The sequence below is a fragment of the Vicugna pacos genome, chromosome 12, assembly GCF_048564905.1.
Source record: "Vicugna pacos chromosome 12, VicPac4, whole genome shotgun sequence".
In the NCBI taxonomy this organism is placed as follows: Eukaryota; Metazoa; Chordata; class Mammalia; order Artiodactyla; family Camelidae; genus Vicugna; species Vicugna pacos.
The window spans coordinates 48,999,421-49,017,875 of NC_132998.1; the positions used below are offsets into that span (position 1 = coordinate 48,999,421).

General features: G+C 32.9%; 1 protein-coding gene across 14 annotated transcripts in view; it reads left to right on the forward strand.

Moving 5' to 3' along the window:
* Positions 1-18,455, forward strand: part of OSBPL8 (oxysterol binding protein like 8) — a 133,182-nt gene that overhangs the window by 78,571 nt on the left and 36,156 nt on the right. For 13 of the 14 annotated variants that reach the window (XM_072973358.1, XM_072973359.1, XM_072973360.1 and 10 more), the window contains one exon: positions 13,753-13,823. In XM_072973358.1, coding sequence (XP_072829459.1) covers positions 13,753-13,823 — 71 coding nt within the window. Of the gene's footprint in view, positions 1-5,886; positions 6,089-13,752; positions 13,824-18,455 lie in introns of those variants that run through there. The other variant, XM_031683312.2, reaches the window with a different exon arrangement.

Genomic DNA, 18,455 nt, shown 5'->3' on the forward strand with positions numbered 1-18,455 from the left:
TTTTACTTATACATGAACATACATACATTTATTGTCACATTTTCTTTTGCTGTGAGCCATCACAAAATCCTGTATATATTTCCCTGTGCTACACAGTACAATCTTCTTTATCTATTCTACATTTTTAAACATTTGTTTTTTAAAAGTGTTTTTTTTTTATTATTGAAGAAAAGAATATTTGTGTTATCCTCATGAAGTTAATGTCCAGCAGGTTGTTATATCCTGTCTTAAGATCATTGTAGTATAATGATTTTCTTTGAATTAGCTTATAGATTTGAAAAATGTAAGTTATTATTACTACCTTAATTTTATGAAACACTTTACATTGATCAAAATATCATATATACATATATATTTGTATTTACTCTTTTCTTCCTTTTTCAGTTTTATTAGGTAGAATTATTACAGTTTAACTGTGCATATACATTATATTGCATATAAAAGCATATATACAATAAATGCACTTTTTTTTAGTTTACATATACGTACTGATCAGTTTCTAAGAGCAGATTAGAGCTTTAGATTTTTAAAGGAATAAAGCCAACCACAAAATAAGAATCAACAGAATGCAGTAATCCAATCATAAAGGATAGTCATATGTGCTTACTTATATTCAAGAAATCAGTCATCTAAGTTATAAATAAGTATTTTGTTTGCGTCCTTTTTTTTAGATTCCACATATAAGTGATATATGGCACTTTTCTTTCTCTTTCCTGCCCACTTCACTTAGAACGACGATCTCTACGTCCATCCATGTTGCTGCAAATGGCATTATTTTATTCTTTTTCATGGCTGAGTAGTATTCCATATGTATGTGTATGTGTGTGTGTGTATATGAATACACCACATCTTTACATTGATCAAAACATTATACATACATATATATTTGTATTTATTGTTGCAGTTATATGATGTGTAGGCAAGGCAGGTAGAAGATAATTGAACCAGGTCTAAGACCCGCGAGTATTGGCTCATAGTGTTTGTTTCTACTGGTTCTAATTGAAATAATGCTTTTTTGGTTTACCAGGTACCTTTATGAAGTATTTTGAATTTACCAAGTAGTTTTAAATCTTTAACATAAAGAATGCTTTTGGAAGCTTTGTGAAGTTTGTATAAATATGGGTACCACATTTATTTTACCACCAATCAAATGAGGTAGGAAAGGTAGAGTTGTTTGTATTTCCAGATGATTAGGCACTAATGATCACATCTTAGGGGAGAGGGTGTATTGGTAACTGATTTGACTTAGGATTATTGAAATGAGTGAGAAGAAAGAATAAAGTGGCAATAAATGGCTAATAGGGATAGGGAAATAAATTCTGTTAATCATATCACATTATTTAGTAATATTTTGTTACTCTTATCTGCTTTGCTTGTCTGAATGTAATTAAGAACCTAGGCATAATAATAGCATATTACCTTGTTGAGCATTTTCCATATACCAAGCAACCATCTGGGAACTTTTTCTGAAAAATAAATTTATATATGTATGTATTGTGAAATGTTTCATACATGTTTAATAGTGCATAAAACATACTAGCATCTTATATTATTATAATACTAATAAATCAAATACTTACGTGCTTTGCACCCCTGATTAGAAAGAGATCATTACCAGAATGTTAGAAGTCTTCAGTCTCTCCTGATTCCTGTCTCCTCCCCATTTTATTCTCTACATGCCCCAGGTATCCACTAATCCTCACCTTTGTGTGAATTTTCTTGCTGTTTTTTCTCAAATAATGTTACTGTCACTTATGTATATCTAAACAGCTGGAATTTATTTTGAAAGATTGAGAAGTAAGTACACAATCTAGTTGGGTAAGGAAAGAGCAGTATTGCCACTATTTGACAATGCTTCCCAGAAGAAGATAAGCTGAACAGAATCTCTGGATTATAGTTTGGCTTTGATTTCTTTGAGTTTAAGAGGAATCTCTTCTTTGGAAAGCATTGGGCAAGTGAGCCCTGGGAAACATAGGATTCATCATAGCTTGCAGTTTAGGTACTAGACATCTGGTAGTAATATGATCAGGAAATGTATTTTCTGCCTTTTAGTTCACTATGTCCTTACCAGGAATAGGTGGAAAGTAGAACACCTTAAAGCTTTTGCTTTGTAAAAGAAAGTGACAAGAAAATGAACTTGCAAGCCAAAGACTGGGAGAAAATATTTGCAAAAGACACTTAGTAATGACTGTTATCCAGTATATACAAAGAATTCTTAAAACTCAACAGTAAGAAAACAGCAACTCAATTAAAAAATAGGCCAAAGACTTTAACAGACACCTCACCAAAGAAGATATACAGATGATATAAATACAGATGAATTCTAACAAACATTTAGAAGATAATTAACACCTATCCTTCGGAAACTATTCCAAAATCTTATTTACAAACCAAAAATAGACTCACAGACATAGAAAACAAACTATGGTTATCAAAGGGGAAGGGAGGGGGAGGGAAAATTAGAAGTGTGAGATTAATAGATACACATTGCTATGTATAAAATAGATAAACACCAAGGATCTACTGTATAGCACAGGGAATGATATTCAGTAGTCAACATAATGGAAGAGAACCTGAAAAAAAAATATGTATGTGTATGTATAACTGAATTGCTTTGCTATACACCTGAAACTAACATTGTAAATCAACTACACTTCAATAAAAAAAAAAACCAAAATTTAAAAAAAGGAAAGAAAAGCCATGAAGGAACCTAAAATGCATATTAGTAAATGAAGGAAGCCAACCTGAAAAGGCTTCAGACTGTATGATTCCAGTTACCTGACATGGTAAAGGCAAAAACTATGGAGACAGTACAGTAATAAGATCAGTAGTTTCCAGGAGTTAGAGGGGAGGAAGGAATAAAGAGGTGAAGCACAGAAGAGGTGAAAATATTCTGTATGATATTGTAATGATGGATGCATGTCATTATACATTTGTCCAAGCTCATAAAATGTTCACCAGAAGTGAGCCCTAAGGTAAACTAGGGGCTTTGAGTGATTATGATGTGTTAATATAGATTCCTCGGTTGTAACAGATGTTCCACTCTGGTTATGCATGAGTGGAGGCAGGGGGTATAGGGGAAATATCTGTACCTTCCTCTCAGTTTTGCTGTGAACCTGAAAATGCTCTAAAAAGTAGTTTTTAAAAAAACCCAACACTTCAGTATATTCAAAGTATCCTCAGTTCATCCAAACATGAGGAAATGGGGGAAAGAGAAAAAAATACTTCATCAGCATACTGTCAAAACAAGCCAAGGTTAGAAAAGAATTTGGGCAAAGCTCACCCACACAATTTGTCTTTGGGTCAAAAAGAGATGGTACAGTAGTAGGAGATGTTTTGATGATGACAGCTTTTTATAATGAGTATCCTGTTTCCTGTATTCCATACATTCTTAATTTGCTATCACTTTTTGGTAGAGTATATATTCTTGTATAGCCTTTCTCAAGGGAGTTCCTGAGAGGGAAGTAAAGAAGGCCTATAGAAAATAATATAGGTGAATATTTTCTCAATTCTCTCAAGAATATGATACATGGGTAGAGCCATTATAGATGCATGGGAGAAAAAAGTTAATTCATTTTGAAGACTGGATGTTTTACTGCATTAAGCCTAATTCTATTGTAGAATTCCAGGTGAGAATGGCCACTCTAATAAATTCTTTAAAAATATACACGTAAAATAAAATTTTAAGACTTTGTATATCTGAAAATATCTTTATTTTACCCTAATATGTAGTTGATAATTTGGCTGGGTATGGAATTCTAAGTTGAAGTTCACTTTCCTTCCAACCTTTAACGCATTGCCAGTACTTTTATCTTGCTTCTAGCATTGTTGATGTCAGTACCTTATCTGACTCCTGATCTTGGTGCTGTGGGCAAAAGGATTTTTTGCTAAAAGTAGGATTGGTTCTCAGTTTTTACCGCTGCTGGTTTCTGATTCAACTTTCTGAATCTGCACGACAGTAACTACAAGTTCACTTCATGCTTTCCAGTCTCAAATTGATGTTGATAAATCCTCTCCAGAGTACATACTTGTGGGAAACATACGGATACTTGTTCATTTTTTAAAAAATACCCCTTTTCTGTAATTTTTGTCAAGTTTTAGAAGGGAATACATTAGGTCAGCATCTATACTCTACCATTTTAACCTGGAAGCTTTATTGATTTTACAGATATTATCCAATTTGATCCTTGTAACAACCTATTATATTGGTACTATTATTAGCATTTTATAGATGAGGAAGCAGAGAACCAGAGAAATTAAGTTAATTACTCAGATGCATCCAGCTAGGATTAAACCAGGATTTGAACCCAGGTAGTTTTAATTCAAATTCTATTTAACCATCGTACTGTAATTGTCTTTTATGATGTTATGTTTTTTATGCCTTGAAAAGCATGCACCATTACATGAATTAATTATAATTATTTCTGTACTGCCTGTATTTAATGGTAATTTATATTTCATGACATGGAGAAAAATTAAAAAAAACACAAAACCTGTTATAGTTGTGGGTATCAACCATAAGTTACTTATTTTTATCACTAATTGATTTCGAAGTGCCTTTGCCCAAGAAAGAATATGTGTATAGGAAAATGAGTTTGTTTGTTTTTAAGTGTCCTTTCTAGCTAAGAGAAACAGTCTCAGATTCCATGGAATTATATGAGTGGAGAACCAGCCTTGAAGTGTATGCATAACGAAGAAGGAAACTGAGATCTTACAGTAATATACCTATAAAAATGAACTGCTAAATCAGTTATAATTAAATTGGTTGTTGTCTAGCTAAGGGAGTGTATTTCCAGGTTGAAATAACTGTGATCAGAAAAATCAATCTAGGGGATATAAAGAAAGTAATTGACTTAGAGCTTTTTAACTTCAATTAAGGTGTAGAGTAAGGTAAATGGATTTTAATATAACTAGGAAAGAATTCTTTGGAATTTAAAGAATTAGATATAAAGAGATGACATCATGTATTATTTTGGCTATAGGTGCTTTCCTGTTAGATTTAATGATGTGGGATCATACCAGTCACTTACTTTTAATCTAGAAAAAAAGATGTTTTCATTTGTTCTTGTGATAGTAAAGTTGCCTTTTTAAATAAGAGTTTTAAGTGTGAAAATACTTGTTGGTATATTATATATTTTGAAAAGTTTAAGTGTAATGAGAAGGAACCATAGCAGCTCTTTCAAAGAAACATATGGGAGCATACAGTATTATTATGGTGTCCTTTTAATTTTTGATTGATTTGCATTAACACTGTCTTGATGACTAATATATCCCTACTAGAGGTAAAACAAATGTTTATTCTCTGCTTTAGTTGTGGGACTCCATCAAAACTGTACTTGAAAGAATATCTTTCCTGATGAATTCTTAATCATGGCTGAGGCAAGCAGTAGATTAGATATAAATCTAGGAGCTTCAGGGAAGATAAACAGTGTTATATTTATATCTATTTTTGAAGTAAGCAAAAACTGGAAAAGGAAAGAATCGGAAGAGGTGGGAAGTGTGGTAGATACTATAAAAACATAATGGGTATGACAAGAGGACTGCATTTTTTGAGAAAAGAAGAGAATTTGATTTTATTATTTCATTCTGAATCTCTAAATATTGATCCTGCTTTGTCTTCCTAAAGCAGCAATTGAATGCAGGGCATTACTGGTTTGATAAAAAGGTAAAACAGTAGAATAGCTTTTCTTGTTTATCAGTTCATTAAAAAAAAAAACAAAAACAGCAGCTTGGCTTAATGCCTTTTCTGCCAGTCTCTTTCTCTATCTGTTTATTGCTGATTTGACAGTCTCTGGTCCTTCTCCTTTGCTGTTAAATGTGTGTGTCCTTTGTTTGTGCTGGTGGGTTTTGCTATATTTGGATGTGAGAGAAAAGCCTGTCATTGCTATACTGGTCTAATTAGCCTTCTGGGTGAGCATATACGTTAAATAGACCTTCTAAGCCATGAAAGAAGAGGGCTCAGAACAACGTAGATTTTCTTCCTGTACCGTGGTTTCGCCTGTTTTATTTCCTCCACGAATTGATGGCCGAAAGCTTGTCCGGAATGCTTCATTTGGAGGATACAATGAACTTTCTCCTTCGTTGCCAGGTTTGTTTGTTTAATCTTGCATTCTTTTCTTAATTTCTTATAGACTTTTCATTAAAATAAGCTAGATATTTTAACATCTTAAAACTGCTTTCATTTAAACAAAACAATTCTATAGTGAAAGGTTAGGTTTTAGTAACTGCTGCAATAAGGCTTGGCTTTCCTGTATTTTCTCGTACAGTCTCTTAAGCTAGAACTTGAGAACTAATGATTCAATAAAGTATGAATCTTGAGGGCTTGTAGCATGAATTTTTGCTTTAATTATACAAATAAATATTATAATCTTTTGATAAAACTAAAGCCTTTTTCTGGACTTGAGAAAAATGTAAAATTCTATAAATAAACAAATTGCTCTGAGATTTTTGCAAATGAAACCCACATATTTAATATTAATATTTTCTGCAAAATAGTAACTATATGAAAATTGATGTTTAGTTCAAACTTTAATAGCTTAAGTTCTGACTACCTAAATATAATTTTTGAAATGCCTTATTTCTTGTTCTTTGACGTTTGTGTACAATGAGTTTTTGCTAAAAAATGTTATTTTTAGGGTAATATTTATTAAATGAAATTAGGCATTTGATGGCTATGATTTAGACATTAAACAATTGATCAGTGAGATACAGATGTAAAATGATCTTTTATTGTTTGAAAAAGATTTATTGTAGCATATATTGGGATATACATTTTAAAAAATAAACAATCTTTAGTTTCTTCTCAAAATTTTAAGCTGCTATATAATTATATCTACTTTTTAAGATTATATGTTTTTTCTTTTAAAATAAAAATATTCTTTTAACACTTACAGCAAAGAAATATTGACTGAAACTGGTGTTTGTTTTAATCGTTTATATATTTTTCTGACACATACTTTGTGAAATTTGATTTATATTTTTTGTTTTCACTCTAACCTTTATTCTTGGCTTTTTGTGAATATTCATGGTGATAGGCAGTATATGCATTCATTTGAAATAGAGAAACTTTGTAACACTTTATACAAAACACTTTATAGAAAGTGTTACCTGGGCAGTTAAATAAATTGTTATAAATTCACTGATTTCATTTTCTTTTCTAACTTGTTTCTGAAAAGATTTGGAAACCATAGTCCTGAACTGTTCCCTAAGTAGCATAAGCTTTAAACAGCATTCTTAATCCGTGTTCAGTCTTCTTAGTGTAGCATGGTCACTATCACGCATCTTTCCTAGGGTTCTCAAAATGGTGTAAATTTGATTATTTGTCTTTGTTCAAAAGTGGCTCAGAAAATACCTAAGTTTTTTAATATTCTTAAATACTTTCTTACTTCACAATGTGACTTAGTTCCATTTCTGTATTTGTCTCCATCTCCTTGTTTTTCTTTTTTTTAAGCCAGCAAGCTTACTAGCACGTTTGCTGACCTTCATACCATGGGTTTACTTAATATAAAAAATAATCAGATGACCTTAATAAATAAAAGAAAACTTCACTTTTTAGAAGTTTGATGTTTAACTAGGTAATTGAAGACAGAATTGTCGGTTTATATTGACAATAAAGAATATATTGAAGATCATCCTGGATCGATTTGTTTGAATGGAAAAGTAAATGGTTAGCTTTGTATTCTAATCCTTGAAATCGAGAAAAATCATATTCATAGGGATACTTCTGTATTACCCTTAATACAACCAACAGTTGTATTACAACCAGCCATGATAAAAAGCTCTTTAAAATATGTTTTATTTTATCAGTAAAATAAGAAGTAGAATGGAATTAGGTACTTCAGAGAAGTGGCTTTATGTATTAAGTTAAAAGTGAAAAATATTTTTTTCTGGGACATTTCATTGTTATTATCTGACATCATTAGAGAAGGAGAAGTTCTACCTTAGAGATATTTAAAGATAACTTCGTTTTACTACTTTGAGCACAACCCTTTTTTTTTTTTTCCATTTTACTTTTCCTTAGGAAAAACTTTTTTTTCCCCCTTTTTTGTCACCCTTAAGGAATATATTGGTATGGCCTTTTTCTTTATGGTGTGTTATAATAAAGAAATGGCACCCTCTGTCCATGTACCTAAAAATTGGAATAAATAAACTTGGAGCAGCTGAGCAAGGAAATTTATAAATACTCTTTGTGAGGTTTCGTGCATAGGTAGATGGCTTTTTAGTATATTTTTACTTCTCAAAGATTTTTTCTTGTATAATTTCTTGATTCTTGCCTCTGTTCAATATAGTTAATGTAGCAATTTTATATTTCGTAAATTTTAAATTTGTATTTGTAGATATGTGTATATAATCTCATTTTTATGAGATGGAAGCAGCATAAAACTTGCTTTATTATATTTAAGCATTAATGAACCAAATTTTAGTCAAGTTTATAAAAAGGTTATACCTCATCAGTGCTGATAGCACTTATATTCTGTTAACAAATTTGAAGTTAAGGACAGAGTGCTTATTTATTCAGGAATAATATTCCACTGAATTAATAGGAGAAAGTAAACTCTATGTATACTATATTACTGGAAAATATCCTCATGACCTACAGATTTAGGGAAGACTTTCTTAAGACCAAAAAGCACTAACTGTTGGAAAGAATGAGGTTCCTAAATTTGACTACATTAAAACTAAAAACTGTTCATCTCAAGAAACTGCAGAGAATTAAAAGACAAGCCATAGAATAGAGAGATATTTGTAATAAATTTTGCTGGCAAAGGACCAGTATTTGAAATACATCAAAAATTCCTATATAAATCAATAAGAAAAAGATAGGCTGAGTTTTTTTTTTTTTGATGCACAAAGGATCTGAAGAGGTTCTTCACAAAAGAGAAAATGAAAATGGCAATTCACATGAGAAAGCGCTCAACGTCATTAGTAATCAGGGACATGCAAACCAAAATCTCATTGATTTACCATTGATACACACAGCCAGAAGATTGGCAAAAATACTAAAAATTTGTCAGTATTGATGTTACCATGGATGTGGAGAAAGAAGAACTATTACACACTGTTAGTGGAAAAATAAGCAAATCGGTAAGCAATTTGGTATTCTTAAAGGTAAAGACACACATATACTCTAATCCAGGAGTTCTTCTAGATTATTTTAAAGATAATAGAGAAACTCGTGGATATATTTGTCTACTAGGATACATTTCCAAGAATATTTGTATCACCGGTGTTCATAAGAGAGACTAGAAACAGTCGAAACAATAGATGGATAAATAGTGATATTGTCATGCAGTGGGATTCTACTCAGCAGTGAAAATGAACGAAATACCTGCTATGACATGCTGGTAAATGTAATTACAAAAATCAAGGTAGTTAACTTTTGAGGAAAAAAAGAGTAGATTCATTGTGATCAAGAATGACATGGGGCAGGTGGAGTGTGGATCTTACGGGATGTTGACAATTAGTACTTCTTGATTTGGGTGGTGGTTATGCAGATACTATATACATTAAATTACACGTTTATGTTGTATGCATTTATCTGAAGGTGTACTTTATTTCACATATTTAAAAAAACACTACAAGTAAAAGTGGAGTCCACTTTATTAGTTTTTGGATCAATTTATCAAACTCTGTATTTGAAAGATGAATAAGAATTAGACCCTTCTTTTCAGGAACTCACAGTCAAGTATGGGACATGAAAAAGAAAACAAATAATTGAAGTACATTGTGATAAATACAGTAGTACAAATAGGTATGAGATGATTTGCTTCAGAGGAGGGGACAACGAACTATGCCTATACAGTCAAAGCAGGACCTCCCAGAAGAGTTTGGTCTTGAATCTTGAGAGACACCCTGGCATTCTAGAAATAGCATGAATTTTAGAGTTAGTCCTAAGTTTGAATCAGCTCTGTTACTACCACTTACTGACATTGTTCAAGTTACTTAATATCTGTAAACCTCACTTTTTTCAATTATATAGAATATACCTAATATTTAGGGGTGGAGTGTGGCATTGTTTTAAAGATTTCAAAGAAGTAAACCATCTAGCATAGTGTCTTACAATTACAAGTGTTCCTACAAATGGATATTTATTGCTTTATGGTTGTTTTCATTAATGTTATTATGTTAATTATCATTATAATTACCATCTTTGCTGATGAGTGGTTACCGAACTTCAGGTCCAGCTCTTGCTGCTCAGAAATCAGTACTCAAGAGAGGCAAATATTGGTAGAAAGGAAAGTTGCTTTAACCAGAATGCCGGCAATCTGAGGAGGTGGTGGACTCAGTGCCTGCAAAAACCAACTCCGAAGATTTCTGCTGAGACAAGAGGGGCCTCATGTAGAGAGCTGTTTCCTGCCAAAAGCTGCTTACACAATCAGAACCAGCCAGGAGCAGAATAGGTTAAAGGGATATAGACCAAGTAAGAGAGAATGTCAAAGCAGGAGAGATATAATAAACTGGAAGAGTAGGGAAGGATATCTGAGTTTTTATTTATTTTTTTATAGAGCCATAACTTACACATAGTTAAGTGCACAGCTTTTTGTATTTTTAGCTGTGTGTCAACATGCGTAACCACTCCCCAGATCCCCGGAAGACCCTCTCCTGCCCCTCCTAGTCGGTTCCTCCTGCAACAAAGATAAACTACTGTCCCAACCTCTAACATCATAGAGTAGGTTTGTTAGTTCCTGACCTTCATATGAATGGAATCATATGGTATGTGCTTTGTGGGGGGGGGGGATGAGGAGACATGGCTTCTTTCACTCAATATTCTGTGTGTTGTTTTGTGTAGTGGTAACTGGTTCTTTTCCACTGCTGTGTGAATGTAATATAATGTGTTCATTTATTCTGCTATGAACAGCCATTTGAGTTGGCTTCAGATTTTGCTATTATGAATAAAGCTACTGTGAACATTTTTGTACATGTCTTAATGAACATATGCACTCATCTCTGCTGGGTGTATTTAGGGTCAGAATTGCTCTGTGTTAGAATAAGAGTACTTTTAGCTTCAGTAAATACTGTCAAATAGTTTTTCATAATGATCATGCTCTTTATATTCCCACCAGTAGTGAACAGAGTTCCAGTTGCTCCATATTCTAACCTGTATTTTGGATGGTATTAGTCCTTTTAGCCATTGTGATGAGGATGTAGGTTTCTATCTCATGGTGGCAGTGAGGAGGATAGTAGGAAGAAAAATTACTACCTAATGTCACTAACAAGCAAACTTGGTGAAAAGTTGTGATCTGAAGCTGTTCTACATTATTGATAATGGCCAATAACCATTCAAGGTTTTGTCTATAAATATCACATTAAAAAAAGTAAAGGAGTGATTTTAAAGTAATTTTAAATCCCCACACATGATAGAAAATAAATAAAAGCCTAAGAAGTATTTTGGCAGAGCCCTTTTGGCTTCTAATATACTTTCTGAACTGACATTTTAAGGTAAAGATTCTTTTGCACATTTTTAGGAAGCCAGCTTTATCCAGTCTAAAGAAAGAAACTTTCATGTAATGCCTTTTTATTTTTTGTTTGTTTTTTTTGGAGAGGAGGTACTTAGGTTTGTTTGTTTGTTTGTTTGTTTGTTTATTATTTTTTAATGGAGGTACTGTGGATTGAACCCAGGACCTCATGCATGCTAAGCATGTGCTCTACCACTTGTGCTATACCCTCCCCACTTTAAATTTTTTTTTATTGTCAGGGGGAGGTAGTTAGGCTTATTTATTTATTTTTAATGGAGATACTGGGGATTGAAACCAGGACTTGATGCATGCTAAACATGCACTCTGCACGGAGCTATACCCTCCCTCCTCATGTGATGATTTTTGCTTTGTTTACCTTGGAATTACCCTTAAAGACTTAGTGTACAATATGGCAGTATTTTCTTTTTAAGGCTTTTGAACATTTTTATATGGTCTTTGCATTTTATGCTAATCATCTACTTACTTGCATTTAGTTGAAACTCAAAGTATTTGATCAAACTTAGCCTTTTGCTTTATCCTGCTGTAATTTTAAATAACTTGGCAGTCATCAGGCCAGCTTTTAAAATAATGATTTGATTTGCAAGTTGGAGGTATAGAAAATCTTTTAAAATGGGATTCATTTACTGGTCTGACAGATAATATATAACCTAGGTTTATGAAAGTCCTTTTCTAACATTTGAAACGTTTTGCAAGACATATTTGTATGTTAAAAAAAAGTCTTATTCAGATTTATAACTTCTACCTTAATTTACTGTTATGTTTTAAAATAATATATGAATGGAGACACAGTGAAGTGGGTGTTCTTCTTAGTCTAATAAATGGGTTGGTCTAGATTCAGCTGAAACCAAACCCATGTTAGAGAAATTGAAGTAAGTCTGTTCTTATAGGAATAAAAAGACATTTTTTTCCATTTAATTTATACTTTTAGAAAATATTTGTTCTCTTGTATATATATTTAGAAGTTCTTTGAAATAATTTTTTAATTCACTAGTACCGAGAATTACTTATTACAAAATGTTTATTACTCTGGAGAAATATTTTAGAATTTTTAAACTGAATTATGTAATTTTGGTTTGCTTTGCACTAAAGTTTCAAATTCTGGTACGTTTTTATTTAAAATTCCGTGTTGCATTTATAAAACAGTTTCCAACCCCCCCCCCCCCCCCAGTTTTGGGATTGACTGATCTTTCTCCTTACCAGAGATGGGGGGAAAAATTCCTTCTTTGTATTATAGAAAAAAAAATCAGTAAAATCTCTGGATTAGGAAAATGGATTTTTTTTTTTGGCTAATATAAATCAAATACAGAGTAAATGGTATCACTGATATGCAGGAAATGATTTTTAAATACTTTAGGCAGTGGTACCACTGATGACTTTTTAAGTGCTGATTTATGAATGACTGTCCATATATTTTTAATATAAGCCTTTATTGGACTCAGAACAAATAATTGTAGGGAAGAGTTACTGTTACTTGCCTTCAAAAGTAGAAAGAACGTCATTAAAATAAATATTGTTGCTCTAATGCCTGCCACACAAATCTCAGCATTAACTTTCTTAATTGCACCCTTAGAACATTAACTTGTTAATTGTTACGTATTGTGTTACGTGATTACAGGTGTGTGTTTATCCTAGCGTACTCATGTATTTTAAATTCATCCTGTTAGAATTTATATAGCAATAGTCAGTGACAATGATAATTTTAAGGGTCAGCGTTAACTGAATGCATACTGTGTGCAAATGCTATGCTCAGTGCTTTCTATGCATCCTCATTTAATTCTCACAATAAGCACATTATTAGATTTTTTAAAAGTCTGTCCCTCAATTCAAATTTATTTCCCTAGTCGTCTTTTATCACCAATTCTGGAATTGTTTTCCAGGTTGGCAATAGGTGTGAGAAGTATAACAGGTTGGTTCTATCAATTAGGATTCTTTGTGATACAACTGCTAACTGAAATAAAAGCTCATTGAGTCCTGAGGTCCTGAATTCATGCCAAGTGCTCTAGGAGGTATTTAGCTTATGTTGATGGGTTCAGGAAAAGACATCATTGCCTCTGTAAGCCTAGATTTATTCTAAGGAATTACTGTCCTAGAGATGATCCCTTAGAAGGCTTTAAACTATAATAGTTTAAAACTGTATGTTCAGTCTGGGTTTCTTGCACTGATGTACATCAAATACAGTGTATAGCTGAAATTGAATAACTTCTGTGCATTTGCTTTTTAACGCCTATATGTGTTCAAATCTAGTAATGCTGAGATAATGACAATGTTTTTAAAGGTTTTGAAAGAGGAAAGGAAGACATTTCTCAAAATAAGGATGAATCTTCACTTTCTATGTCAAAGAGCAAGGTAAGCTTATTGTTATCTTCAAATATAGTCATGACATTTTTCTAATATTTAAGATGGGTGAATTAACACTGAAATCCTATCAGATATTTATGGGATTTTTTTATGTTGGTATATCTGAACCGTGTAGTATGTATGAAAAAGGGAAACTTCCACTGGGACTGATTTAGGTGCTGTTGTTTACTTGGAAATACAACCTGTTGGTAACCAGAGTTCTCTCTGGAGGGATACTGTTTCTGGTATGTCTGCTAAAGCAGTACATCTTAAACGGAAGTCTCAGGATTCCATGTAGAGAAATAGTCAGGGTTTATTTATTTATTTTTTAATCCTCACGTGTTTTGGGTTCATTCAAATGACAATCAGAATATGTACTTTTTTACCAGTTAAAAGCCAAACATCTCTTGCTGTAATAGCCTGCAATTGAAAGACATCTTCTTAGAATAAGACATAGTTCCCTAAATTAGTAATTCTCAAACTGGCATACTTGTACATATTCTTAAGCCTGTGAGAATGTTTTCTTTAAGAGTACTATCCAAATTTGAGAAGCACTGTATGATGCATTGGCTTTCCTGTAGGTCTGTAATTCACTAGATTTTCTATAATTTGTCAGTGGATTTGACTTCTGACTGTTATTTCTGGTCAGGTTTAGTAGCAGGAGAAGCTTTTTTGTTTGTGGAATCAAACTTCAATGACTGTAAGAAAATCTGTTTCTTAAGGTAGTAAATTCTCTGCTATTCTCAGCAGTAGGCTTTGCTTTTAAAACCGTACATTTTTTGTTCTTGTTCTTGAGAGTGGCTGAGAGGATTCCATGATATGTTTTCATCATTTTCCATGATATGTTTTATACAAATTTTATTCACATTTAACTGTTCAAGTATTCATTACATAAAGGTCCATACTATATACTTCTATGTGTATAAGTACTTAGGATGAAAGTTTAGTAGTACTTTGTATAATGTATATGTGAGAAATGCTTTTATCATTTTATATGAAATGTATGGCTAAAGGGGAAATAATTTATCTTGGTTCTTCTATGGTTAAAAATACAATAAAATTTACGAAATTTTTAAAACCTATTTTCAAGCAGTTAATACCAGAATTGGTGAATGTATTGTTCAGTGGTATTCCTACTCAAAAGCCTAAACCCCAGACCTACCTACCACAGCCATCTACCCGTAGTCTCTAAGTGGGAGGCGGATGGGGTGGGGAGGCCAGGGAGCCTGAAAAGCAAGTTTACATACCTAATGAAGAGGTGTGCATTAATGAAAAAAGCAAGCATAGGCTTTAGAACTGTACTTTTGAGTACAATAGCACCTAGTTGTATACGACTCTCTAAATTTAAATTAATTAAAATTAAATAAAACTAGAAATTTGGTTCCTCAGTTACACTAGCCACATCTCAATAGCCCAATAGCCACATATGGCTAGTGGTTACCATACTGGACAACTCAGATATAGAACATTTCTGTTATTCAGAAAGTTCTACTGTACAGCAAGCAAGCACTCCTTTAGAGTCATAAAAGTCAGTTTGAGTCTTGACTCTCATATATTACCTGTGACTTCTTAGATGCTAATTACAATGATATTAATAGCTACTTTGCATTAAGAGTTTGCTAAGTGTCATTTTAACTCTCATAGCAATAGTAGAAGACAGGCATTATTGGCCCCATTTTATAAGTGAACAAACTGAAGCTTAGAGAAGTTAAATAACTCTCCAAGGGTCAAAGTGGTAGAGCTAGAATTCAGAGTGGCTTCAGTTTTCTTACCTGAACAAAGAAGAAAGATCTGCCTCCCAGACTGTGATGCTGCAAGTGCCTGACAAGTAGTTGGTTAATAATATGTATTTGAGAATTTATTTTCTTCCTTTGAATAAAGAACTATAGTGAATGAATGGGCTTCTTGACATGGTAACTGTTTGGTATAAGTAAAATTGTACTTATCCTGTTATTTTCCAAGAGCTAAATCTTACTGATTCTGTCTTAATTTAGATTTAATCTTGCTTCATTCTGTTAGTTTAAGAGTTGCAGTCATTAGTTTGTCCTTAAATATTTTAATGTATATCCCAGTCTGTTGTTTTTCAGAACAATCCTAAAATTTATGTATTTATCATGAAAACTTATTCTCATGGAATTCTGAAGATTTTGTTCTTACCCAAGTAACTTTGGGAAACAAAATTTTGTTATTTCTTCTATGACCGATCTGCATAACTGAGACCATTAAGTCATTTTAATCTTATAATCTTATGAATTTGATGCAAAAAGTATCAATACTGTCATTTTGGTCATTGGATTCGGTTAAGTGTTATTTCTTAAAAATACATAATTGAGATCAGTAAGTACTATCCTTCTTCCTCCCAACTCCTGCTATTTTTAAAATAAAGGCAAGATCTCACACATCTTATAAATGAGTGAATTGGAAAAATCACTTAATGAAATCATCCCATCTTCCCGTGATCATTTTTAAGTACATTTTTAATTGTCCATCTCAATGAAAGGAACTACCAGCATGAGTAATACGTCCAGTGGGATAAAAAGGAGTCCCATACCAGGATAATAGGTTTCTGAGCCTGGATCTCTTGACTTGATTCTCCAGCCAGCAGTCTGCTTGCCTGTACGTTTGCTAAGTCATATATCAATTGCTATAAAAAATATATTTACTTGGACATTTAAAAAGAAAAAAACCTTTCCAAACCAAAATCTCTGATAGAGTCATAGTAACTTATCATTATTGTTATCATTCCTCATATCTGCGGTATTTTATAGTTTTCAAAGCAAGTCTAAAGTATTCTCACATGTTAATGTTCCATTTATTTAAAGGTCATATTTTTAACAGCACTTGCAGTCTAGAGGATTGTCACAAACCTGAAACACAGTATATACCAAGTACTATGTTAAACACATCATGCACACAACCTCATTTAACCCTCAGAGCAACCCTGTGGGTGGTAGGAATGTCCTCATTTACAAGTGAGACAACTAAGATTGGAAGAGATTGAATAACTTCTCATAGTAGCACAGTCCGTAAAGTGTCATCATTAAGACAGTGGTCAGTAAGGTTATAAAAGAAGGAAAACTTAGGTTAGTAAAGTATTTCCAACAAAAACAGTTTATAATTTTTGGTATTTAAAAGGTCATTTGTTGATTTAGAAAACTTAGGTAATAACTGTTAAGAAGACTACAGAACTTGGTACTGGATTATTACTATTATTATTTTCAGAACTAGCTGCACAGTATGGCAAGCATTCCTTGAAGTATGTGTGCTATAATTTATGAAGCTCATGTGACTCCCTTCTGGACTGCTGGTCCCTTATATACTAGAATCTTTTAGGAATCTCCAAGCCAGATCTTGTCATGTCTGAGGAAATAGATTTCCTACTGTTCATGAAAGTAAGTCTTAAATTTGGGTCTAAGATTCTGTATGAACCGTTTTAAAAGGTAAGAAATCAGTGTAGTGAGATGGTTAAGAACATGACACTGAGAATTAGGCACCCAGAGTACGAATCTCAGATCATCTACTTATGGCTCTGTGACTTTGGGAAGTCATTTCATCTGTTAGTCTTAGTTTCCTTGTTAGCAAAAAGGGGATACTACAGCGATCTCATAGAGTCGCTTTGAGGATTAAATGAGGTAGGGCACGTAAAGTATTTATCATAGTATTTGGTAAAGAGTTAAACAGCCATTCATTTTCATTAACTTTTAAGCTAATACTATTAGTATTTTTTACTTAATAGTATCTAAATGAATGTATGTGTATAAATACATGACTGGGACATTGTGCTGTACATTAGAAATTGACACATTGTAACTGACTGTACTTCAATTAAAAAATAGTGTCTAAGAAGTACATTACAATACACATTTTCCTTTTAAGCTGTGGGAAATAGAAACCATCATATTCCTCTGACAGTAGTGGTCATCTTTGGGTTTCCAGGGGCAAGGAGAGGACAGAACTGTTTGGCTTGAGGCCTTTTGTGAAATTGTTTGGATATCACAATATATTCCATCATCATGGGAGTAAACAATATGAGTTTCAAGTACAATTCTTAAAATTTAATTTGGTTAATCCCCACCTTCCCAACTGAGTGTAGTTTGCAGTTCCCATCCACTTCAGCCAGTTATTACCATCACTATAATCATATTTTGTACTGAGTAGCAGAGGCGTTTTCATAGAGATGAGAAGCTGCAGACATTAACTTCATTTTCATTTTATTAATTCATCAGGTATTTATTGAGCCCTTCCTTTTCCCCAGATGATACCTTGGTACAGTTGATGAATAACATGGCCCCTGTCCTCATGGATCTCATTGAGTGAGGGAGTTTATGCCCAAAGTTTTTTGTCCTTGATCACATCTAATGATATTATGCAGATCTGGCCATTAAACATTTGAAAGCTGCCATTTGGATCAAGCCCCATATACCTTACTGGCAGTGAGAGTAATGCTGCACCTTCTCCCGTGTCTAACAATAGGTAAAAATGAAAATCATAGGACAGTAAAGGAATATGTTCAATTTTATTGCTCTAGGATTTATAAGAACAGTTTTTAGTTTTATATTATTCTACTCTGGTGGAAGAATGTAGTCTCCTTGAAAGAGTGCTGGATTAGGAGACCCAGGTCCTGATCCCTGCAATTGACTG